This window comes from Cupressus sempervirens, chromosome 9 (genome assembly GCF_028749045.1).
Source record: "Cupressus sempervirens isolate cs-2001-9-10 chromosome 9, ASM2874904v1, whole genome shotgun sequence".
Taxonomy (NCBI): domain Eukaryota; kingdom Viridiplantae; phylum Streptophyta; class Pinopsida; order Cupressales; family Cupressaceae; genus Cupressus; species Cupressus sempervirens.
Window position 1 is genome coordinate 452769893 of NC_143126.1, and position 26546 is coordinate 452796438.

Genomic DNA, 26546 nt, shown 5'->3' on the forward strand with positions numbered 1-26546 from the left:
CTACATATTTTAAATCATTCCTTGTAGCTATAGTCACTACAATTTAGTGAGCTATATTTGAAAGCTTTCATAATACGAAATGTTTACATATTACTCTTTGGTGAGCTAAGGAAAACCTATTTTTTTCTTCATTGCAGTTTTGAACTGTTCTGTATCAATCTTACAAATGAGAAGCTACACCAACACTTCAATCAAGTCAGAAAGTTCCATATCTATTAATTTATCATAATTTTTGAAAGAAATATATTTTTTATACATTTTTTTTTTGCTCTTTGCTTAGGGTATATTTGTTTAACTATTTTAATATTATTTTGTTGTGTATGATATTTACTTCTTTCTATGGATTTTTGTATATGTTGTGCAACATGTCTTTAGATGGAACAAGATGAATACAAAAGAGAAGAAATTGATTGGAGGTACATTGAATTTGTTGACAATCAAGATGTTTTGGATCTGATTTAAAAGGTCTTTTTTGATATCCATTTCCTTTTCTAGTTAGATGTAGATGCAAACTGCATAGTTAAACATACACACAATATATCATTTTAATTAAGGTTCTCAATAAACATCCTGAGTATAGGTAAATCAGTGGTGTTAACACTTATTCATAATTTCAAATAATAATTTTTTCTATAGAATTGAGTATCTTATGGACTAAATATTTTAGAATGAATGATCCCTTTCTCAATTTAACTTGTAGTGCTTTGTCAGAAATTTGTGTTTATTAGAGCACAAACTTTTGAAATTGAGGGCTAGGATCTTAAATACAATTGTATTTTGTATATGTAGAAACCAGGGGGAATTGTAGCTCTTCTGGATGAAGCATGGTATATTTATGAGACCATTGCTCATACAATTTTTGAGATGCCCATTTGACATCATATTATATGCTAGTTTCCCTTGAACTTTGTTTCTTAATTCATAGATTTCAAAATAAGAATGGCATTTCCATTACTATGTGAATAAGATATAGGGAATGGGAAGAAAATAATAGTGATATTTTTTTAGCTATGAGGACAAGATATAATAAATGGAAAGTTATAATGTAGTTGTTTAATAAAATAGGAATCTCACAAGCATCAATGGAAGCTGAATACCAATGAGAGTAAATCTTGGACTTCAGCTTTGAAGCAAAGATTAGGCCATGATTAATTTAACAAAATAGGGATAATAGGAAGGCTTGGATTGGTTAACAGATTATATAAATTAATAATTTGAAACCTAGCAAGAAAATACTAGATTAGATAAAGTGAACAATCACCAGCATGTGCTCATTTCTCTCAGGCGGTTATCTTTGTTGAAGTAACACATGCTAATCTCTTACAAAATTTAGATCATGATGATAAGTACACCCCAACCATCCTAGAAATCTACAACAAATCTGTCCAAGTTTATGGCCTATTATTATTATGAGCTTTATAAGTTTATATAGTTCATTTTCTGTTAAAAATTGCTATTACATTTTGGTTTTCTTTGTGTTGTACATAATCAAAATTAAATCCATTTATTTCTTATTACAGGGCCGCATCAGTCTTATGCTCGAAAAAAGAAGATTAAGCCTCATGTTATAAAGAAGAGGAAGCCTCATGTTAAAATATTATAAGATGAGGCTTCCTCTTTTTTTTTCGAGCATTAGCCTTATGCTCAAAAAAAGAAGACGAAGCCTCATGTTATAATATTAGAACCACAAGAGCCATAGGAGAATGTCGAAGATAGTCATGATGTGCCTATTAGCAATAGGCACATTGTGACTATCTTCGAGTGATAGGCACATCGTGACTATCTTCGACATTCTTCAATCAGGAATTCTCTTTCAGTTGAGAGCTTGCAAGGGAGATCAGCTAGCGAAGATGCTCTGTTAGCGCCTTTAGAATTAGTAGGAAAGTGGGGTATGGGACCTCCTCCAAATAATGGTAATATTGGATCAAATCCAACATTGAGCAATCAAGGTTTAGAACCAGCTCCAAGGTAGTTCATCATATTAGAACATGGAAAATGGTGCCTTGTACTACCTTTTTATGTTTATTGCTTACCTATCTACAACTCCACAATCGATATTGACAATCTCTTGCCCTCACCGTGCAATTGAACTACTTTACTTTTATTGATGTAGCTGAACTACGAGTGCCTTTTGTGTTCTTAACAAATCGTAAGCTTTCAACTTTTGTGAAGCCATTATGGATGCAAACGAACAATTGGTGAGGTGTTAATTTTAAGGCAATTTTTTGTTTCTATAACGTACAGTTCAATTGCTAGAAATATTTCATGTAGAGACGTCAATTGATAGATTGTTAACCTTTCATGTCATTTTCTACTTTGGTTGGGTAGTTCTCCTTGCATTTGTAAATCTTGATGTAGTCTTTAGCCTAATGATAGTTTGGTATTACATCTAGGGCGATAAGATAGTTGACTTAAAACTTTGCATTAAAGAACACATCAAGGGATAATATTTGAATTGTGGATATTTGTAAATTATGTTGGTTTTAGACATAGTTATAGTTATAGTTATATATGTGATTGGGACTGTAAGTTTTTTTGTCGCATTTATCTGTTTGAAAAATAGAGATTTGTTAGTGAAATTATTGGCTTTCATTCCTAATAAATAATTCTTTCCTAATTTTATTTTTCCCTGCAGGAACCAAAATTTAGACGGGCTAAGCCAATATTATTGCAAAGGCTTTGCTCTCATAGGAGCCTTTTAAACTAAACAAAATTTGAGTTGTAAGACATAATTGCTCAGTGGAGACTCAGGATATTGTGCACATTTCTTCCTCCTTCCCATTGTTTTGTATGAAATAAGTCATGTGATGAACGAAACAATGGTGTGGAGGTAGAAATGTGCATAATACCTTGACTCTCATGCACCAAGCAATTACACTTTAGAATCAAATTTTGTGCAGTTTAGAAGGCTCCTATGAGAGCAAAGCTTTTACAATAATTGGCATAGCTCATCAAAATTTCTACCTATCTTTTGTCTCAATTTTGACACACATGTCTACACTTTGACATTGCTTGTATGGCACTGGTGTAGAAAATTAAGGAGTGTTGGTCGTAATTTTGACTCACATGTCTACACTTTGACGTCGCTTGTATGGCATCAACATAGAAAATTAAGGAGTGTTGGTCGTAATTTTGATGCCAAATTAGGCTTGATTTACATCAAAATTTTGACACAAAATTTTTGTGTTGAAAAACCAACTAAAAAAGACCGACAACAAGTTTAGTCACCTATTTGACCTACTCTCATCAAAATTTCAACCTTTTCGTGTCGAAATTTAGGCCTAAATTTACTAGTGATAACTTTTGTCCATGTATCCTTGACTGATTCAATAGAGGTGAGAATTACACATAGGGTATATGATGCAATCTCAAATGCATTAAGATCAGAGTATAAAAAGTTTGAGTAGGTGTCCTTGGCTTTGACACACTCCTCCAACTATCTTTCTACAATAGATATTTTTAGGGCAATAGACTCTATAAAATCTGAAAATCTTTTTAAAATTTGTTCTTTTTGAAGTTCCAATTTCTTGATATCACAATGAATATTGGCCACTTGTCCTTCAAAGTTGTCAACTTTGCTGGAAGGTTGTTGTATATGGTTAGATAAAGCCTCTAGCTCACTCAGCTTACCTTCAATCTTAATATTAAGATCCTTGGTCAACTTATGAGATAAGGTACACTTGATGTACAATACCTTGCCATCTTGTTGACATTTTTGAAGTTCCTTGATACAAGTACCAAGACTTAGCAAAGCATTCTTGATGTTTTGGCAAATGGTGCTAAATAGATTAGCATCATGTGAAATCTAGGCCTTTGACTCTACCACAATCCAAAAATTTGTAAATTCTTCATCAAAAAACTTCAACACTGCTTGTGCCCTCTATTCAGGATCTGCCTCTATATGTTGGACTACCAGAGTACTATGTAATCTGTCAGTAACCTCCATTAAGGTTCTTTGTAGGCTCTTCACTTTCCTATTCTTCTCAATAAGTTTTGTCAGAGATGAGATCAAGTCAGTTCGATCATCATCATCACTTGTCAGGCTAGCAAGTGAAAATGGAGTAGATGAACTAGATGGTTTAGATTCATCTTCCCTTTGCTTCTTCTCTACTACCTCTTTGACTCTTCTCTCTTCTTTCTCTTTCTCTTCATTTTCTTTTCTTTCTTTTCTCTCTCTTTTCTTCCTCCTCTATTCTCTTCTTCTTATCTTCCTCTAATTTCTTCTTCTTTTCTTCCTCAACTCTTCTCTTCATTTCTTCTTCAATCAATTTCTGCTTGGCTTCTTCTATTTTCCTCTTTTCTTCTTCTAATAGCCTCTTCTCCTCTTCAATTTGTTTCAATTGGTCCTGAATATCCTTGGCATGAGATTTAGGATATTTGGAACTCTCAAAATGGTTAGTAACATTGGTCTGATCAATATGCATTGTGTCACCACTTACTAACACTTCTGAGGTTCTCGATGCTAGTGAAGGTGTTGACTTAGATTATGTCATCATTTGACTGATAGTTGCGGTTGTTTCACTTCTTATCTTATCCTTCTCACCCACCATAAAAAGAAATGGTCTCACCTTGTTTCTCAAGTAAGGTGTTAGATTGTTCAACAATATCTTGACTTCTTCTTTGTCATCAGTCATGCATATTGTCCTTATCATAGCTTCCAAAGTTCTATGTCTTCTTTTCGAGCTGGTGCCTTATTTACAATAAGTCTGTCATAGACTTTCTGATTTATTGTGCCTTCAATATCCTTAAGTTTCAAATTATTAGCAATTATATATCTCATTGTAGAGATATCAATATGATCTTTCTCAACATCATTATACAAATCATAAAATTTGTTCATTTGAACAAAGTTCCCTTCATTAGCAATGGTTGAATTAATCTTCTCTATCTTCGGCTTCTAGGGTTGCCGAGCTTTACCTGCTAACTATTTAGAAGTGGTTACTTTCTCTGCATGTTTATCTTCTTCTTCTTCTTCTTCACTAGATTCAACAACTATCAACAATGTCTTTTGTCTCTGACCTGGTCCAGTGGCTTGTTGCTTGACTCTTTTTGTCTTTATATTCACAACTTCCACTAATCTTTCTAATTTCCTCTTTGACTCACCTGGTTGTACATCTGACATTGCAGCATATGGAATGCTTTGTTCTAAATATGTCTCTGTAATAAACACTGATAAGGGTTGCACATACATTACACCTTATTTTATAGTCTATCTAACTACCCGTGACTCACTTTCTGTTATATCGACCTCTGATAAAGATTTCTTCATCATTATTTCTATCTTCTTGTAAGATGATTTCTCTAAAGATGCCTAATGAGCTGATTGGGTAATCTCTTCATAAGTTCCAAATCTAAACTCAGCTTGGTCCTTCTCAAAGTTCAACAATAAATCAATGTATCCAATTGCTATATCATCACTTAATTCATAACCTAAGGGATCAATGAATGTTTCCCAAGGTTCTACTACTTGAATATAAGTAAAATATGTATCAACCATAACACATATGTCATCTTTAAATATTTCTACAGTTACAGGTGCAATTCTAAATCTTTGTCTCATTTCATTTTGAAATGTTTTCATTATCAAATTTCCACTATCCAAGATTTTATCTATTGGATGTCTTCTACATACATTTGTGATCTTCTCCATGGTACACTTCTCACTGCTCATAATCTCTATAATTGATAAAGTATGGAAATCTTTTAAGTACATGAAAAAATATATAATTGATCAATGATTGAAATCTAAACACACCATTCTTTGTCCTCTTGATTTTCTCTAGGTTCTCAAGAAGTTGCATTCTTAGAATTTCACTAAGGTTAACTTGTTTCTTCTCAACACATATCTTATAGGTTGCATAGATGAATCTTGTTCACAATTCATCAATCTTAGAACTTGCACATATAGAGTAGGTAATGATTCTACTCAAGATTCTTACATCATCTTGTTTAATGGTGTTGATCACCATGGCCTTTCCATTATAAACTACTTTTGTGTATCTCTCAACCTTCTTCTTATCAAAATTTTCACCTATAGGTACACCATCTTGTTTACTAAGACCAATTACCTCATGAATAAGGTCAGCCGAAATGGCAACCACATTATCTTCCATCAAGGTCAACTGAAATGCCAACTACATTATCTTTCATCCATAGTTTTCCATCATGAATTCTACTTAGAATGATTTGAGTCCATTCATCGATGTCCAGTTCTTGGTAGAAATCATATTTGAAAAGGTCTAGTTCTTTCAAATGTTCAAATCCAAGCTTTACAGTCATATCATGGTTAAAGACTAATTCCATATCTTTATTCATATACTCGCTTCCAATAGATTCAAACTAGTTGTTAAGATAACTTCCTACATCTTCCAAATACACTACATTGTTTAGCATAATGGATAATGTAGAATTAGGGTTTCCTTCTATGGGTTTCACAGAAACAACCTTCAATTTTAGTCTCTCCTCATTCTCAACATTATGAACTACTAACATATCCATGGTTCTATCAAATATAAACTTCATTGAAGAAATTCTGCAAATAAATGATAAAATTCCTCTTTCTAATAGTAGGGTTTACTTCAAAATTGCCTTGTCAAGTCACTTTTGAATGCTCTATGCTTTTGATGTAATCACAATGAAGTGGTAATCAAGTTTGTACTCCATTTTATTCATCAATTCAAACTTGCATTAATTGCGTACTTTACAAACATGAAAAAGTTGTTAATTACATTTTGAAATCAAATATCTTCTCAAGATCTTCTATTCAGATGCTATCCGAGGTTTACCATAGCTTCCTTCCAGTATGAAAATGCTCCACAAAACTTCGCTCCACAAAATTCTCTGTAAAAAAATAGTTTTCATCTTCTACTACATAATTAACTTTCTTTGTAATAATAGTAATTATTAATTCCTTCATAACAAGTTCCGATAAGCTCCAAATTTCAAGTGAGCTTAGATATCATCTAAACTTATCTCGATACACCTTTTCCCAACTTCACTACCCATAATTCAATCTCTGAGTGAAGTTTCAAATTCTAGTGCTGTGACCAAGCTTAATTCAAAATCAAATTCGATTACTAACTTTGATCTTCCTATCTCAACATCTTCTAACTTATCTTCTAAGATGTCTAATCCTTTTACAAATGTCTCATTGAGTTCTTCTTGAAGTTCACTAACTACATTTCTTTGTTCCTCATTGTCTTTCTTAATTCTGGAGTTCCTTCTATCATTTCCAATGTTTCTTCCATCATTCCTCCTATTTCCAAAGTTTCTTCCATCGTTTCTTCTATCTCCGAAGTTTTTGTCCATTCTACAATACTTTGCTATATATGTTTGAAGTTGTTGAATAACTGACATACTAGAGTTCTGCTTCTAGGATTTTGTTCAACAACTAGTGCATGACAATTCCAAGCTGTGTGTCCAAAGTTGTTACACTTATAACACATGATCTGTCTTCTTTCTTCATAAGGTCTTCCTTCTCTCGATGTCCTTTCATTAATCTTCTTCTATCTATAGGGTTAGTATTTCTAGACATTCTACTATTCCTTCTATCATTATCATATATGGGTTTTGTACAATCAATTACTTTATGACCCATACCATGACAATTATGACAATAAAATTCCTTAACATGATTAAATGACTTATTTGTACAATCTCTTTTCATATGACATATTTCATTACATGAAAAACACTTACCTCTAAATTCATACCTAGTTTCTTTAGGAGATTCCACTTTCTTTGGTTCATCCAATATTTCAACTTCCTTGTCTTGTCCAACTTCTTTGGGTTTGTCCAAAGATTGACTAGATTCAATCTTATCATCAGATTTAGCTTTTTCTTTTGGATTTGATCTATCTTTAGGTTTCTTTGCAGACATGTTAAATAGATAACCAAGACCAGTCTTATCATAGGTAAGTCTCTGTATTGACATAGAATCATCAAGCTTTTCTTTGCTAGAATAAAGCTTCTCAAGTTGCTGATTGCACTGAGTTAGTTCACCTTTCACAAAAGTGTTGTATTTATGAAGTTCTTCATGATCTTCTTTCAATGTTTCAAATTCAGATGTCTTCTTCGTTAGACTTTCTCTAAGATCTGTATTCTCAGTCTTCAAATTAGATTCAACTTTGTTAGGATCACTCTTCAAAGTCAACTTTAGATTGGTAATCTTTAATTCATACTTCAAGATCTTATACTCTATCTTCATCTTTGAAAAATCATCATCACTAGTTTCAAATTCAGTAGATTTAGGCTTGGATTTGAGATGTTCAATCTTGTCCTTCAATTGTCCAATATATACTTTGGAGTGTTCATATTTATCCTTTAGTTTATCTCTTTCTTCAGTAAGGAGATCAATTTGTTCAAGTGCCTCTTCAAGGTTCTTCATCAATTGTTCCATATCGATAGGGTTCTTACTCAAGTTGTTAAGCCTCTTTTTGAGTAATTATGCTCTGATACCAATTGTTAGAAATATGAATTACTGAGAGGGGGGGTAGAGGGGGGGGGAAGTGAATCAGTAATTTACAAACTTTAGTTGATAACTGAATCTTATTTATTACTTTGAACCATAAATAAGAAAGTAATAAAGTAATGTTGAACAATAATAGTAACCATGCACAAAGGTAACTCATAACACCATATTTTGTTAACTAGGGAAACCTTGGCCAAGGAAAAACCTTGGTGGAGATGATACCCACTAGATAATATACTGATATATATATTCCTTGTTAGAGGATGGACCCTATTATGAGTCAATGAGGAGATTAAGTATAGAGAGTCCCTATTAGGAGACTTTGAATCCTTGTTAGGAGATTCCAACCCTATTAGGAGTTGTAGTGCAGTGGATGCAAGATGAGCCCACTGCCCAAACATGCACTTCCAATTACAAGAAGAGTTCACTGCCCAAACAAGTAATTAGTCTTCAGGTAGATAGGTGTTGTAACTTCTTTCTTGACTGATCTTTGTTCTTCAGCTCGATCTCGGATCACAAAAATAACTTCTCAAAACTCCACATTTATCACTTTACAGAAAGTTTGCATATCACAATAACAAATGTAAAATACCACACTTCTCTTTGCAAGATGTCATTTGATTAAATACCATGCCTTTTCACAAACTGCTACTAGGTCGGCTAAGACCATAATATACTTTTCCAACTTAGAGTAAACATCTAAGACGTTGGCCCTAATTGGTCAAGTAATTATTTTGTAAACTAAATAATTCCTTTCCTTTAATTTCACTATCTTGTTTCACTTGTAAAACACAAATATCTCTTTTTCGTACAGTTTGTACTGATGTCCAAGGTTACAAACGTCATCATCAACATGTATACTATCTCCATCTAACTTCGCTAGTCATAATATGATGTCAGTAACAAGTTACATACAAAACAATACACTATTGTAAAAAAAATTCATACTTAGACAATTTTCTGAGTACCAAAAGCTAAGTATCTTTATTTTAGAGGTTTCCTGCAAGCATGTACATCATGTGTTTCCACAAATGAAAAAAATTACATATCTTCATTAGCTAATTGTCAACACATAAGTCACTGGCTAACTGTGCATCAACATATTATATCATTGCCAAGGGATGTAATGCAAACATCAAAAATCGCTTCCTAGGTACTCTGTCTTTTGTACTGCTCTCTGTAAATCAAGGATAACTTCTATACGTCTTTGACTTACATGTTGCACATTGAACCACATCATCAGGACATAGTGAAGAGCATGTCCATGAATGCTCATCAATAGACAATCGAGACATTGTCCGTACAACTAAGATCTCTATCTGCTACTCTATCAGTCTTCACAGACTTACTGCTATGTTGACATCAATGACAAATAGAATCATGAATGCAACATGTCAATACTCTCTAATGCTTGGGACACTCCCCCAAAGGAATATCATCAACATTCATGCATCTTATGTAATTGTATATTATTTATTTGGATTCATACTTGTGATTATTCTACGATGTGTTTTGTTATGTATCAAATTTAGTATTAATAAAACGTATATATGCAATTCAACATCATGGAACCCTTAAGAGGTGTAATTTTTTTTAGATGGTTGTATGTATGTGAGTTATTGCTTCTGTTGTATTATCTCTTCTTATTATTGTCTTTCAAAAAAAAAAAATTGACAAACTTAGTGATACTTTAGGTTAATTTATTTTGGGTTCCTTGGCAGGGCATTACAACCTACATCTAGACCAACCACATTTACCTCATAACTAGGGGAAACCTAATAACAATAGGGCTTTAGTAATATATAGGGGTCCACAAAGATGTCCACCAAGGGGTATAGAGATGGAAGATGCACCTCCTACATTCCATTTTCTAATCATTGACCAACATGATAAAAAAAATCTTCAAAAATATACCATCCTTAGCCCTTCCAGAAGTCTACAAGCTATTCATAGAGGATCTTGACACCTTTCTCTTTGAATTCAACATCCTTTGCAGAAGTTATGATTCTACCACTAATGCCTACAAAATTAAGTTGTTTCCTGCAACCCTGAAAGGCTCAACTCTTAGATGATTCATGGTAACAAAGGGTGATGTTGTTCACAATTGGGATGAAATGAAAACTTCATTTTTAGGTAAATATATGGAGCACTTCAAGGGAAATGATCTGACAGGGGATAATATTTTCAAGATGACACAAAAGGAAGATGAGAGCTTAGAAGATTATGTCTCAAGGTTTTTATTCAGTCTCCATAGGAACACTCAACATGCATTGAATAAGGAATCATAATTTTTTCTTATTTCTTAGAGGAATTCATGAGGATAGTGCTGAAGTATTAGACCTTATGGTAGGGGGAGATATCACACAAATAGGATGGCATGATATTAAAAATATGTGTCTCAATCATTCACGAGGTGGTGTAAATAAGAGAAGAGGATATAGACCCAATGTAAGGAGGTCCAATGGGTCTGGTGTATCTAGGACTAAGATGAGACGTCTACTTTTAGAATTTAAGCAATACATTATGAGAAATATGCCAACTCAATTGGATACCATGCAAGTAAGAAAGAATCATGAGAAATCTAAAGCTATGTTAGCAAAGTTTTGTTCATTTCATAGGAAAAAGAAGGATTACAAGTGCAAAAATGTAGCCAACTTGAAGGCCAACCAAATACTCACTGAGTTTAGTCTAGTCCAAGGAGATGATGATTGACTCTATTACATTGCTCCAAGAAGGCCATGGGAACAAAGACAATGCATGCCTCAAAGCTCATTAACATTTTTAGGTCCATTTTAAAATTCTTTTGGCAACAAATGGAAACCTTGATATAATCCTAACTATTATAACTAACCCTAGCATAATAACTGACCCCAATGGACCAATCAATTAAACCAATGGAAATAGACCCAACCTAATAGGAAATAACAACAACCTAATTGGCAACAGTCCCAACAAAATTGGTAGAAACCCCAGAATAATTGGTAGTTACCTTAGAAAAAGCATAAACCTCCATAAGGAAACTAGCAATAATCACAACAATGGAAGGGAGGTCATCAATTGCCTAACTAATAGTTTGGTGCTCTGCAACAACCTTAACAATAAGCCCTAATGCAACCAACCCCATCTCTTGTAGCCAATACAACTCAACCAAATCCCACATGACTATCAACCCAACCTACTCCTAATCCCAATAGTAAGCCACCTTAGCAACAAGTTTATTCCTTTGACACAAACCTATATCCTACCTATGCAACTAATGCCAATGATATTCACTTAAGGTCATGAACTACTTTACCAACCACATCTAATCTTGTCATAAATGGAGTAATCAATGATGAAGTCTTGAATAGAGAGCAGCAAGTTGAACTTACCAATTGCTAGACCCCTTTTAAACAAAATTCATCATCCAAGTCTCCACTATTTCCACAAAGGCTTAACCAAGAGCTACCTCAAAGACAAGATGACTCTACTACATAACTCCTTGATAAGTTAAAGTAGATTTGTGTCAAAATTTCATTTTTAAAAGTCACCATGGAAGTGCATATTTTTGCCAAATCAATTAGGGAAGCATTTATTAAGAGACTACGTAGAAAGAAAAAGGACCCCAAGACTCTATGCATGTCCTAGGATAGCTATATGATCTAATGCTTGAAAAGGTACACATACCTAAATACTCTGACCTAGGTGCTCCAATTGTTATTGTTGTCATTAATGGAGTACAAGTCATGAATGTTTTGGTAGATTTAGGGACAATAATAAATGTCACAACTAAGGATATTATGCTACAACTAATTATTATCAATCTTGGAGCTACCCCCATTATTCTTTAATTAGCAAATAACTTAACATCCAAACCAGATGGGATGGTTGAAGATTTAGTTGTCACTCTTGACTCATGGGAATATCTAATTGATTTTGTGATCCTTTCACCAAAGGAGACTTTGGGAGGCTACCCCAGTATCCTAGGGAGACCTTGGCTCACAACAAAAGATGCATGCATTGCTTGTAGGTTAGGAAAAATGACTATATCATATAGTCTTTCCACTAAGAAGGTAGCTTTGTATTCTCCTTTACAACCCCAATTAGAAGAAGATTAAGTCTTGTGGTCATATCTAGGGGACGAGGAGATAGAATTTAACTCTATTAGTCATCTTATGATGATTGAAAGAGATCCTCATGTAGCTATGGGTGAAATAAATCTACAAAAAATAAATAAATTATCATTTTTATACTTGTAAATTCAATTTAAAACTGAAATCTAAAAAGAAATCCAACAATTAAACCATAAGTTAAAAGACCCATAGATTAATATAAAATGAAAGCTAAAAGTAAAGGAATACACTTTCACATTATACTATCATTACATTTTTAATTAAAGAAAAGACTATCCAAATGCAAGTGAGGAGAAAGGTAGGCATATCCAAGTAGACCTTTCCCTCCACTTTAATGACATCCAAAATTATACATTTAATTAGTCATTTTTATTATCTAGGTGGTCGGCTTATTGCTTTCTTTCCTTGTGGTGAAGAACTTGTACTTTTCAAAGAAAGATCGAAAAGTTCAAATTGTAATAAGATAAGTTATGTACATAGTATGAATTGTCAAATATTACTACAAAATAGATCTAGATTGTCCTTTCTTTCTTTTTTCCTCTATCCAAATATTAATAAACTAGAAATTTCACCCAAATAATGTCAACCCATTATTTCTCATTTTTCATAAGGAACTTCATCCAAATAAGGTTAGCCCAAACATTTCTTTTATCCCGACCTTATTAAATTAGTTCGTCACTTTTTATGGTTCAATTGGGGAGGGTTGGGTTTAAATATTCTTCTTGGACACATTGCATTCAACTAAAAGAGAAAGGTGGTTTGGGCATTTTGGACCCCAAAACTCAGGGAGTTTGTCTAGCTACAAAATGGATAATGTGAGCTACTAATGGAGATGTACCATGAAAACTCTTGGTTCATTTTTGCATATCCCAAGCCTTTATAAAAACAAAATGACAAGTTGTGACATGGGAAGACAATCTCTTGATGGCTCCCTTTTTCTCAATCAGAGTGTCTTGCTCATTACAGTCTATTTGGAAAGCATGACAACAAGTTTGCAAATACTTGTAGTGGAAGGACTCTCTTCAATATGGTCTTAGTTTTGGCTTTTCTTCCTTTTGGTGGGACGGACTGATTCAATATCATGGACAACCTATTGCTATAGCCTTTCCTAAACAAGCTCTTCTTCTATTTAAGAGAGACATCAAGCAATATGGGAATTTATGGAATTTTGATGTCATGGATTGGGTCAGTTGGGACAACATCAAAGACAAGTTTGGGCTGGTTAATAATTTCAAAGGATTTATAATTTTTATTAAATCTTTAGTATCAAGTAAGCTGTTTATGAAGCTTTGTACTTCGTTGAAATTTAATTTGGTTATGGTTGACTAAACACCAATTTGGTTTCTTTTCATTAAAGGAGATATATCTTAGCCTCCTACCTGTGTTTTCACTAAGTCACATGATTAATACTAAATGGAATTGTAAATTCCAGGAGAACATTTGGAGAAAATTTAGCGCTCAAATATGAAGGTCTAAAGTGGATGTTAATGTACATATTCTTGCTTGGAAAATTCTTCATTTTAAACTCCTAGTCAGAGATAGTTTAAAGTGCATGAAAATACAATTTGCCATTTGTCCATTTTGCCAACATGTTGAAATTCTTAAGCATATTTTTTGGGACTGTGATTGGGCCAAAAGAAAATGGTATGCTATTTTTCAATATATTCCTACTATTTTGATCATGACTTACATTGGAAAGAGGCTATTTTGGGCTTGAATATTCAGAAGAACATCATTGTTGATTCTATGCGACATTTCATTCTATTTAATATATGAAAAAGTAGATGTATGACTTTGTTTTCGTATACTGATGTTCATCTAGAAGGTGAAATGCTAAGGTTCTACTCTGAAATCATATTTCAAACTATTTTTTGTCCTCTTGCATGCAGGAAGGCGCCAAAGATCAACTCATGAACAACAATCACTAGGACAATATCAATTACCAGTTGCTTTAGCTACACAAGCATGACACTATATGCTCAAAATAACTTAAAAAAATGTTTAAGTCTAATTATGACAACATCTTGTAAGCTCTTTTTGAGATGTTATTGTCTATTTGTTGACACATCTAGTTCTTTTATGTTGCTCCAATTTCTTCTTGTCCATAGTTATTGTTGTTACAAGTCTTGTATCTGATTAGTTTGCTGGATGCAATTCAGTAATCATGGTGCTATTACTATTTACAGCCTGGCTGCTTCTTATTACCAATTTTTAAATTATATTAGTTACTTTCTTCCCAAAAAAAAACAAAACCAAAAAAACCAACATTTCTTTTATCTAGATTAAAAAAGGAATTTTGTTTTAAATTGATTTTATAAATTTGTCCTTGCAATTTTAACATCAAACTCCACCCATCATCAGAAATAGAATAATAAAAAAGAGAATTTAAATAGATCGTTAACAAACATTGGAAAAATAATTATACAAGCAAAATCCAAAAATGGTGAATAGCAAAGGCACTTTACCTGTAGGCCCATTGAGTGTGCAAGTATTATCCCATGTTTTTCTCTCCAAACATTCGGAAATATCCAGTGGACCAGTCATGCGCACTGTAGGTCATAGGTAGCAGTGATTAAGTAATTTGAATATCCCCCATAAAATGGGGGGACCCAGATTGCGTTACCATCACTTCCCAAAAACCATGTGTTTTTACTGTAAGGCTGCACGCTTCTCTACACTGACAATATATATATTACAGACAAAAGTTTCCCTGCTGGCGCCAACAAAGGTGGAGTGAAGCATTAATTTTTTTATTTCTTCAAAACTCACCAAATCCAAGAACCTACATTGACCCTTTATTGGGTGCCCTGTTTTGTGAATGGAGGCAATGCCAGCTGGAAAACTGCCGTTGTTTTTAGGGCCTAGTGTCAGTTCCACTTCTGGTTTCACTCACCCAGCTTCTTGTTCCATCATTTGTTTCGTTTGCCCACCGCCTATATATGCCCATTACAAGCCAAGGCTGTAGAACATTCTGATATTTTCATCAAAAGTGTGAGGTGTAAAGCAAATTGTTTTAGAGTTTTCTTACAATCTGGGTTTTACTGGGAGTAAGAATTCATTTTCAAATGGGTAGCTGTATGTCTTCTGATGGCAGTGGTAGGGATCATGAAACGCCTCTAAATTCATTGACAGCAAAGCTTGTGTTGATGGATGGGAGCATCATGGAGTTCTCTGAGCCTGTGAAATGTATTGAGATAGTTGGGAAATGCTCTGGCCATTTCATATGTGCCTCTGGTGGTCTCTACAGTGGTGAATACATTTCAGAGGTGTTGGATGAGGAGAATGAGTTGATGCTTGGGGAGCTCTATTTTCTTCTTCCCAAGAGAAAGATGGAGTTTGTGCTGACTGATTCAGACATGGCAGCCATGCTTCTCAAGGCAAATGGTGCCACTCAGCAGAGAAGGAAATCGAAGGGCAAAGTTCAGCCCCTCTTTGATATACATTTGCAGCAGGAGGAGGAAAACCCACCTTCCCCTGTTTGTTGCCTGTCCAACCCTGTTTCAACAGGGGCTATGTGTGGCAGGAGACAGAGAAGACAATCTAAGTTGGAGACCATTTTTGAGTGTTGATAATGTGAAATGTATACTGTAAATTTATACCAATTCATTAATCTCTCTTTATAATCTTTGTAAATTTATACCAATTCGTTGATCTGTGTTTATAATTTGAATGTGGAGAAAACGGTTTTCATATGATTGCTTTTTCCCAATGTAAACACAAGTGAAATGCTGCTATGGTTTACATCCTGGATTCATTTTTATTTAATGGACAACTGCATTTGAATGAGTCATTCTTCAGTCTTTGAGTGTTTTTCTGTTGATTTCTTTAGTCTTTTGAGTTTTTCTTTTGTTTCTCTGGAGTGGAATGGCGTGGCTGATTGCCTATCGAATGGCATGGTAAATGAGCTGTGGAATGGCATGGGAGGCAATTACTGTCTGATAACTCAATACACTGCATTTCCTTTTAAGAAAAAATGTTTCTGTAGACTTCCTAGCAGATGAACTGAATTTCATTGCAAGGGTTTCTTAAAATGCATCATCCACCAGCTCAAACTCCCAAAATGAGGGTTTACTTCACAAACAAAACAACTGTAAACTACTGTCAAACTAGAACTTGTCCTGAGAAACAGTGACAATCTTAAGAGAGGTTTCAACATACGTTGTGAAAAATCAAACTATTGCAGTCACTGATTATTAATCTCCTATCACAAATGATTATTAAACTGCTGAAAATAAATTCTCAGCTAATATCGAAAAATAACACAACTGCAACTTCACTTAAAATACGGAAAGAAATGCGCAATAGAATCAACACAATATTTTCGGACAAATTGTCCCTGGAAAAACCCCTAAGGGAAAATCAGTTCTACAGATGAGAAATTATATTAAACTTCAGCAAATCAAGAGATACAAAATTCCTTGCCTCACACTGGCAGAACTCCGACAACCTCCTAATTACTCCTGCTGATATTTCTCACTGCTATTCCTGCGCTAACACTGCGCCCTTGCTAACACTGCAAGACTGTTTGCTAACACTGCAAACTGCTTCACAAAAGCTTCTCTCTTGTGCCCTTGCTAACACTGCAAGACTGTTTGCTAACACTGCAAACTGCTTCATGAAAGCTTCTCCCTTGCTAACACTGCAAGACTGCTTCTCCAAAAGCTTCCTGCCTTTTTCTCTAAATGCCCCCTAGACCCCTTTTTATACTACTCTCGTTGGTAAACCAACGACCGAGATTAAAACAAACCAACGGCTGAGATTCAAACAACTCAACAGCCAATAATAGAATTGGTTGCAAGGTGTCCAAAAGGGAATCTCTAAAATTAGTAAATAATAACCATTTACTAATTTTTTTGGCAAGTGGACAAACAGCTGTCCAAACCACCCATAAATACAACCGCTATTCATAGATAAGGACGAACAGCTGTCCAAGCTACCCATAAATAGTGCTGCTATTTCCGGGTCAGAAATAACAGCTGTCCAACTAACAATAATTAACACTCCCTCTTAGCGAGGAAGCTGTTCTGCATGACACCCATCTTATCTCTGAAGAAGATAAATTTGGCCTTTCCCAAAGCCTTCGTCAGAATGTCTGCTACCTGCTCATCTGTAGGTATGTATTGTAGTCGAACAACTTTCTTCAATCTACACACGTGGGTCTCTTTGCTGTGTGCTACAAAGCCTTCTGGTTGTTCTATGTATACCTCCTCCTTCAACTCACCATTGAGGAATGCTGTCTTGACATCCATTTGATGGATCGGCCATCCCATCTGTGCTGCAAGTGAGATTACAGCTCGTATAGAAGTATACCTGGCAACTGGAGCAAATGTCTCCTCATAGTCTATTCCCTCCTTCTGAGAGAACCCCTTTGCCACAAACCTAGCCTTGTATTTCTCGATGCTACCATCTGCACCGTGCTTTATCTTATAAATCCAGCGTGATCCAACTACAGCCCTATCTGTTGGTCTAGGTACTACCTCCCACACATCATTCTGCATTATTGAAGAATATTCCTCAACCATAGCATCTCGCCATACCTGATGTTCTGCAGCTTCCTGATAGCTAGAAGGCTCACTATCTACCAACTGACTAACATAGTCATTGAACTTGGCTGGTTGTCTTCACTGTCTAGTACTCTTCCTAGGAGCTCCCACAAACTCCTGAGTATCCCTTTGTGCACAATCTCTGATGAAGTGATATCTGATATCTATATGTTTAGACCTATCATGAAACACTGAATTTTCAGACAACTTGATGCAACTCTGATTGTCACAATGTATCACAGTAGTCTCAACCTTCTGACCAAACAAGGCTACTAACAACTTTCGAAGCCATATAGCTTCACATGTCGCCATGCTAGCTGCTATGTATTCTGCTTCTGCTGAACTTAGAGCCACAGACTTCTGCTTCCTGCTGAACCAAGATACAACTCCTGATCCCAAGCTGAAACAACACCCTGAAGTGCTCCTTTTGTCTGTTGTACTTCCTGCCCAATCTGCGTCAGTATAGCCTATCAACCTGATACCTTCACCTCGAACATATCTGATCCCATACTCGACTGTACCACACAAGTAACGTAGCACATGCTTAGCCGCTATCCAATGCATTCTCTTTGGTTCAACCATGAACTGACTAAGAGAGTTTACTGCAAATGCTATATCTGGTCTAGTGTTGACCAAATACATAAGCGAACCAATCAACTGTCTATATAAAGTGGGATCTACATCTTTCTCCTTAGATGTATCGTCATGCTCTGTGCTCACATCCGGAACACCTGTCACTGTCTCACGAAGCAATCTAAGTGCTCCATGATGAATATGGCCCATCCTCCTATGCCATAGCTCTCCAAGATCTCTAGGATTATTGTTGCTCATAAGTGCCTTAGGAGTATCAAACTGCAATCTATAAAGGTGACCACTCCTAAGTCCAATAGTTATGGGTGATTTCCAATCCTTGTGCTTAATCAACACATGTGTCCCTCTAAAGAGTACATTATACCCCCTATCCTGAAGAACAGATACAGAAATCAAATTCATACCTAAGTCCGGCACATATAACACATCATGAAGAGGAATTATCTTTCCATTCTCCCTCTGAAACTGAACAGTCCCTTTCCCAACAGGGTTGAGTTTGGACAAGTTTCCCATAGAAATCTGGATGTTGGTGTCCTCCTCCTTGTAACTGGAGAAGTACTCTCTAACTCCTGTCATATGAAATGACGCCCCACTATCTATATACCAAACACACTGTGAGGTTGAGCTAACCATACAAGCTATGAGTGCAAACTCATCTTCCATTCTACTGGAGAGTTCTTCTGCACTTGCTGAAGCTGCCACCTGCTTCTTACCCTTTTTCCTCTCTGGGCAATCACTGACATAGTGGCCAAACTCGTGACATCCAAAGCACTTGACTTTAGAAAGGTCCTTCTTCTTCTTTTCACTTTGTGAATTTGATCCTTTGCTAGATCCCTTCTTTGCTTTCCCTTTACCCGCTAGGGCAACGTTCTCTTGTTCCACCTCATTTTTCTGACTCTTGTTGGCCCCATTGACAAGACGTAGTCTAAACTCCTCCTGAGTGAAATCAGTCCATAGTCGATCCCAACTCGGTAAAGTATCTCGTCCACTGACAACTTGAACAAAGACACTCCATTGTTTAGTAAACCCATTTAGGGCTATTCTCACTAGCTCATCATCACTAGGCCTATCTCCAACAGCTGCTAACTCATCCTTGACAAGTCTGAGCCTGGTGAGGTAACTTGTGACGTCTTCTCCCTGATTCATCCGGGTATTCTTTAGCTTCTCTCTGAGAATCAACTTCCTGTTAGTGGTAGCATTTTGGTACAGATTTAGAATGGCGTCCCACATCTTCTTTGTTGTATCTAGCTCCGAGATATGTGGAACAATATGATCCTTGACACCATCAAGGATAATCCTCCTCGCTTTGGCATCGTCCTTTCTATATGCTGCAAGCTGTGTTGCATTCGTTGGTACAGGTACACCACTGGTAGCATAATCCTTGATACCATTCTCTTCCAACAATAAAGAAATTCTGGCCTTCCAGACACCAAAATTTGAGGCACCATCCAATCTATCCTGATCTCTCAAACCAGCTGAAGCCATCTCAAGGGTTTAAAGCAATAATAAATCTAAAGAGATCAAAATTTCTTTCCTAGGGCAAAAACTCTTCTACCCTTAACAATGCTCTGATACCATGTGAAAAATCAAACTATTGCAGTCACTGATTATTAATCTCCTATCACAAATGATTATTAAACTGCTGAAAATAAATTCTCAGCTAATATCGAAAAATAACACAACTGCAACTTCACTTAAAATACGGAAAGAAATGCGCAACAGAATCAACACAATATTTTCGGACAAATTGTCCCTGGAAAAATCCCTAAGGGAAAACCAGTTCTACAGATGAGAAATTATATTAAACTTCAGCAAATCAAGAGATACAAAATTCCTTGCCTCACACTGGCAGAACTCCGACAACCTCCTAATTTCTCCTGCTGATATTTCTCACTGCTATCCCTGCGCTAACACTGCACCCTTGCTAACACTGCAAGACTGTTTGCTAACACTGCAAACTGCTTCACAAAAGCTTCTCTCTTGTGCCCTTGCTAACACTGCAAGACTGTTTGCTAACACTGCAAACTGCTTCACGAAAGCTTCTCCCTTGCTAACACTGCAAGACTGCTTCTCCAAAAGCTTCCTGCCTTTTTCTCCAAATGCCCCCTAGACCCCTTTTTATACTACTCTCGTTGGTAAACCAACGACCGAGATTAAAACAAACCAACGGCTGAGATTCGGACAACTCAACAGCCAATAATAGAATTGGTTGCAAGGTGTCCAAAAGGGAATCTCTAAAATTAGTAAATAATAACCATTTATTAATTTTTTTGGCAAGTGGACAAACAGCTGTCCAAACCACCCATAAATACAACCGCTATTCATAGATAAGGACGAACAGCTGTCCAAGCTACCCATAAATAGTGCTGCTATTTCCGGGTCAGAAATAACAGCTGTCCAACTAACAATAATTAACATACGTAGCTAAGTAACCTCGACTAAGTACAAAGAGATAGAAATAAACTAAAGCATAAGCACCTAAACTCGGGTATAATTGTAAATCAGAACCAAAATATCTTTTATTCATTCACTAGTTTGATTTTGTTTGAATGTGAATTTTATATTAGATGTTGTCATGTTGGTATTAGTTTTAGGGATTTATTTCTCATTACAGTTCTTTATAATTGTGCTTGTGATTCTTTATTGAGAGCTTGTAACCCAACTCTTGCAAATTATGAATTCGCAAATATAATGCGTATCAGTAAGGAGTGTACGCCTCACCTCGTGCTATTGATGTTTCACCTCTTACTGAATTTTAGCATATCTCTTATTTAGAGCTTGTTTCATTCTAAGCCATTCTTTGTCCAGGTTGTCCATGTTGGTGACCATGCATCTGCATTCTGGTTTTGTTTTGTTTTTTTTCCTTTGCCACAAACTTTATACTATGGCAACATTTTTTTTGTTTTTACTTGAAGATGTTATCCTCTTCAACATGTTGATATTGGATTGGGGCCACCGTTAAACATCACACACTAAAGAAGAAATTAAGCTTGGAAAAATAAGTCAACTTTGACTATTTAATACTTTTAGCATAAGAATCAAGTGTTAGTGTGTAATGTTTAAGTTGCCTGATTGAGTACTCTTCTATGAAATAAGACTCTAATAAACTTGGTAAAACCCACACAAAATAATGTGCTCTAAGATTTTTCGTCTCTTTTAACAAGCTTAGATTTGAGGGTTGTGTTTTTATATCATCTATAATATGTTGTTCTTTAAACTGTTCTCCATTTCAAAGTGAAATGAAATGGATTCTTTGTCATGTATAGATTGGTGTTTTATAGAATTATCATCAATGTCTTTTAGGATTTATATATGGGTGCTTAGCTTTATTTTTTCCTAATTTGTATCTAAATAAATATTATTAGAGACATGTGGATGATATAGAAAGTTGCATGAGTAACCTTCATCTATTTTCCTTGTATGCAAATTTGAAGAGAAGTTTTTATTGTATTGGAGACGAAATAAGGTGAAATAAGGTGTTGAATATTGTGTGATATACTTATTTATTGCATGCTTGAGATTATGTGCTTATTAGTTCTCTTTAAAGTGTCATAATTGGAGTAAAAACTTGAATTATTTAAACATAGAATCTTAGCAAAGCCTAATGATTAATGATATGTAGAGTTTTAAGTCTAAATTTTAAATATGTAGTTTATTCTACTATCTTGATAATAAGTTAATTTGTATAGATGTATAAAAATTACTTTTTAAAGTTTTTTTTTAAGGGTCATAACACAAGCATACCATTAATTTGACCTAAATAAAATTGATAAGTAAGAGATAATTTCCACAAGTAGTCAAATTGTGATATGTGATTTTGAGTCAAAAATCACATAGTTAAATCCTAATAGCAATATCACAACTAAATAAAATTATTTTTAATTACTTTGTGGAAAGACAAATGTTATTGTGAATTTTAAGATGATTTCTTTTTATAGAACTAGTTTCCAAATATTTTGTTTTAATTATTATTTTATTAGTCGTGATTGCTATTTTGAAAATCATTTGTGTATGACAAATATTATTTGAATTAAACTAATCATTAAATATTTTTTCCACTCAATAAAAAATAGTGTTTCTATTTATGACATGCATATTAAAAAGTACTAATACCGACAATTTTAATTTTATGTACTAGTTAGTTAAAAATATAATCGGTAAATAAATAAACAAGGCCAATCATTATAAAATACATATTTAGAAATAGACACTGTAATCTAGAATTGATTTGACTAAATACATATTTAGAAATAGACATTGTAATCTAGAATTGATTTGACTTCATAGAAGAAAATTGAGAAAAGTCGAAGAAAACACCTAACTCACATTTCAAAGAAAATAGGGAGAACTCAAATGAATTTATGACGAGATAAAACAAATCATAATGAGCAAATTAAATGGAGAATTGAGTGCAACTCTTCTCCTAGTTACGCCGAGAGGCGTTCTATACAATGGCAGCACAAATGCCCAGCACGGGAATATGCCAAGATTCCTTGTCAATAAAAAAGAATTGGGAGCAGTTACAAACTTCCAAATTAAATATTAAAAAAGAATTCTCGAAATAATAGCTGGCCGAAATAATAGGAAGCCAAATGGAGGCCGAAATAATAGGCTCAAAAAAGTAGGGCCCGAAAAAGTAGGACCCGAAAAAATAGGGCCCGAAAAAATAGGGGCGAAATAATTTCAATATGATTTTTTTTTTTGTTAAATATAATTTTGCATGCACATTCATGCTTTTTTTTTTGCGGGGAGTGGAGGAATTTGAAACAAATTCGTGGAATGTGAAGAGACGTCTGTTGGGGGATATGAGGAGCCTCTCAGAAGTTATAAAACCAAGGCTCCTCATTTCATTTTCATTTTATGTTTTTGCAGGAAGGAAGAGGTGGAGGTTATTGGAGGATTAGATTGGAGTTTTTGAATAGGAGTAAATTGAAGTTTTGGAGTAACATTTTTGCAGGTGAGATTTCTATTTTTTATTTACATTTTCATTTAGATTTAGATGTAGAAGTAAATTGAAATTCAAAATTAGTTATAATATTCTACTTTGATTTATATTTCAATTTTAATTAATTTCATTTAGATTTAGAATTCTGTTCATATGACCGAAATTGAGGCCACTGGAGGACCTGTGCAGAGTTTTTCGTGGAGATAAGCATGTGGGTACTGAATCAAGGCACATTAGGCCTCTTGGAGATGTAATTGTGGTGACTTCCATGGCTTTTTGAATCGAATAGGGCAATCTAAACAATCTCAGATCTGAAATTCTTTTTTCCCTTTTCAACTAAAGACAGAACAAAGATTGCTTGCAAGAAATTTTGCAGAGTTTAAGATTTGATTGCTTATGGCCGACTATTCTTGGTAACTGATATTTCTATTGTATATTCCCGTGCCCAGCACGGGAAGTTTTAATCTATACAATTTATTTTGTGCATTTAGTGCACAAACTAAAGAATGCATATGCAATCAATTTTTTTATCAATCTTTATGATAGCTTTTTTTTTAAAATAGAAAATAGAAATTATTCTTTTATGTATGTAGAAAAAAATTAGAAAGATTTTATGTATGTAAAAAATTAAAAGAATTCTATATACATCTAGATTTATTGAAAAGAATTCTATTTACATCTAGATATTTTGATTGAAATAACCATAATGTAAAAACAAAATATAAAATAGAAATGTTAATATATGTATGTAGAAAAAATTAGAAAGATTGCATGCATCTAAAAAAATTCTATTTACATCTAGATTTTTTTAGAATGGAAAAAAATGGATAATAGAAATATCATTTGCATGTTTGTAGAAATAAATTAGAAAAACATGTATCTAGAAATTAAAAAGATTCTATATGTGTCTAATTTTTAGATTTTACTTTATTCTAAACTAATTATTGATGGATATATATTTTAAAAATATTTATGTAGTTTAAAGTTTAGATTTTAATTAATTTGTATGCAAATAGGAAAAAGAATAAATATTTTATATATATGTAGATTAATTTCTATTTTTAAAATTTACAAGTAAATGAGTACTTTATTCATTTAAAGTAAACAAGTTTTTAAGTAATATATTTTTATTTTAGAAATATATTAATCATAATGTTCATTTATTATTACTTATTTAATATACTTACTCTCAAATCTAAGACAATAGAAATGATATTTTATTAACTTTGAAATAGGGAAGTGTTAAGCAAGTTCGTTTACAAAAATACCAAAAATATATTTGGTCTTTGATCAAATTGGAGTTAATATTAGAAATATAAATATGATCATTAACAATTAAGCTAAATTCAGTTCAAAACAATAATGTTATTTAAATTTAAATAATTTTTTTTGAAAAGAATTCTATTTACATCTAGATATTTTGATTGAAATAACCATAATGTAAAAACAAAATATAAAATAGAAATGTTAATATATGTATGTAGAAAAAATTAGAAAGATTGCATGCATCTAAAAAAATTGTATTTACATCTAGATTTTTTTAGAATGGAAAAAAATGGATAATAGAAATATCAGTTGCATGTTTGTAGAAATAAATTAGAAAAACATGTATATAGAAATTAAAAAGATTCTGTATGTGTCTAATTTTTAGATTTTACTTTATTCTAAACTATTTATTGATGGATATATATTTTAAAAATATTTATGTAGTTTAAAGTTTAGATTTTAATTAATTTGTATGCAAATAGGAAAAAGAATAAATATTTTATATATATGTAGATTAATTTCTATTTTTAAAATTTACAAGTAAATGAGTACTTTATTCATTTAAAGTAAACAAGTTTTTAAGTAATATATTTTTATTTTAGAAATATATTAATCATAATGTTCATTTATTATTACTTATTTAATATACTTACTCTCAAATCTAAGACAATAGAAATGATATTTTATTAACTTTGAAATAGGGAAGTGTTAAGCAAGTTCGTTTACAAAAATATATATGGTCTTTGATCAAATTGGAGTTAATATTAGAAATATAAATATGATCATTAACAATTAAGCTAAATTCAATTCAAAACAATAATATTATTTAAATTTAAATAAAATAAGCCATGTTTACTTTGAAACATCAAACAACTAATTAACTAATACAATAATTAAAATAAATGAATCTATTATGACATAGAAAAATATTTTCGAAGTATAATTTCTTTGTTTTTGAATCAATATGAGTTTTTTTTTCTACTTGAAAAGATAAACCATCCTAATTGTCATCCTTAGTTAACCCTAACAACAACCCCTACCTTAGCCCTAGCCCCAACAATGATGTACAATATAATTATAATCCAACATTAAACTATAATTATAGCACTAAAACATATCCCTATTGATATAACGAAAATCTCAGTCCAAACCATAATCTAAACAAAAAACCTACACACTAATATTGGTTATAGTCCTAACCCTAAAATCTAACCCTTAACCATAATGTAAAAAAAAACTCCAAAATATTGATCAAAATCCTAAACCTACCTATATGGATAACCATGATATTAAACTCTAAATCCAGTCCCAAGGTCCTAACCATGGTGTAAACCTATAACCGAACTCTTAAAAAATTTACTAATCCCTGATCCTAATCACATTCCCAACTTTAAACTTGAACCTTAAACCTTAGTTGTAACCATAATCATAAACTTAAACAAAACCCTAACCCTAAAGGTACAATCATAAAATTAATCATAGCTTAGACCCTAATCCTAGCACAACCCACAATCATGACCAAATATAAATCTTCACCTTACCCCTAATCATAATTTCAATGTTAACCCTAACATTAGTTTCAATCCTACCATGATATGAACCCTAATATAGACTTCACC

At 33.6% G+C, this 26546-nt stretch overlaps 1 protein-coding gene across 1 annotated transcript; it reads left to right on the top strand.

The window, feature by feature from the left end:
- The first annotated feature begins 15313 nt into the window (after positions 1–15313).
- LOC149539271 (uncharacterized) lies at positions 15314–16225 on the top strand. Its single transcript, XM_089799171.1, has one exon. The coding sequence runs from the start codon at positions 15648–15650 to the stop codon at positions 16149–16151; it is 504 nt and encodes a 167-aa protein (XP_089655297.1). The 5' UTR covers positions 15314–15647; the 3' UTR covers positions 16152–16225.
- Positions 16226–26546: the final 10321 nt, after the last annotated feature.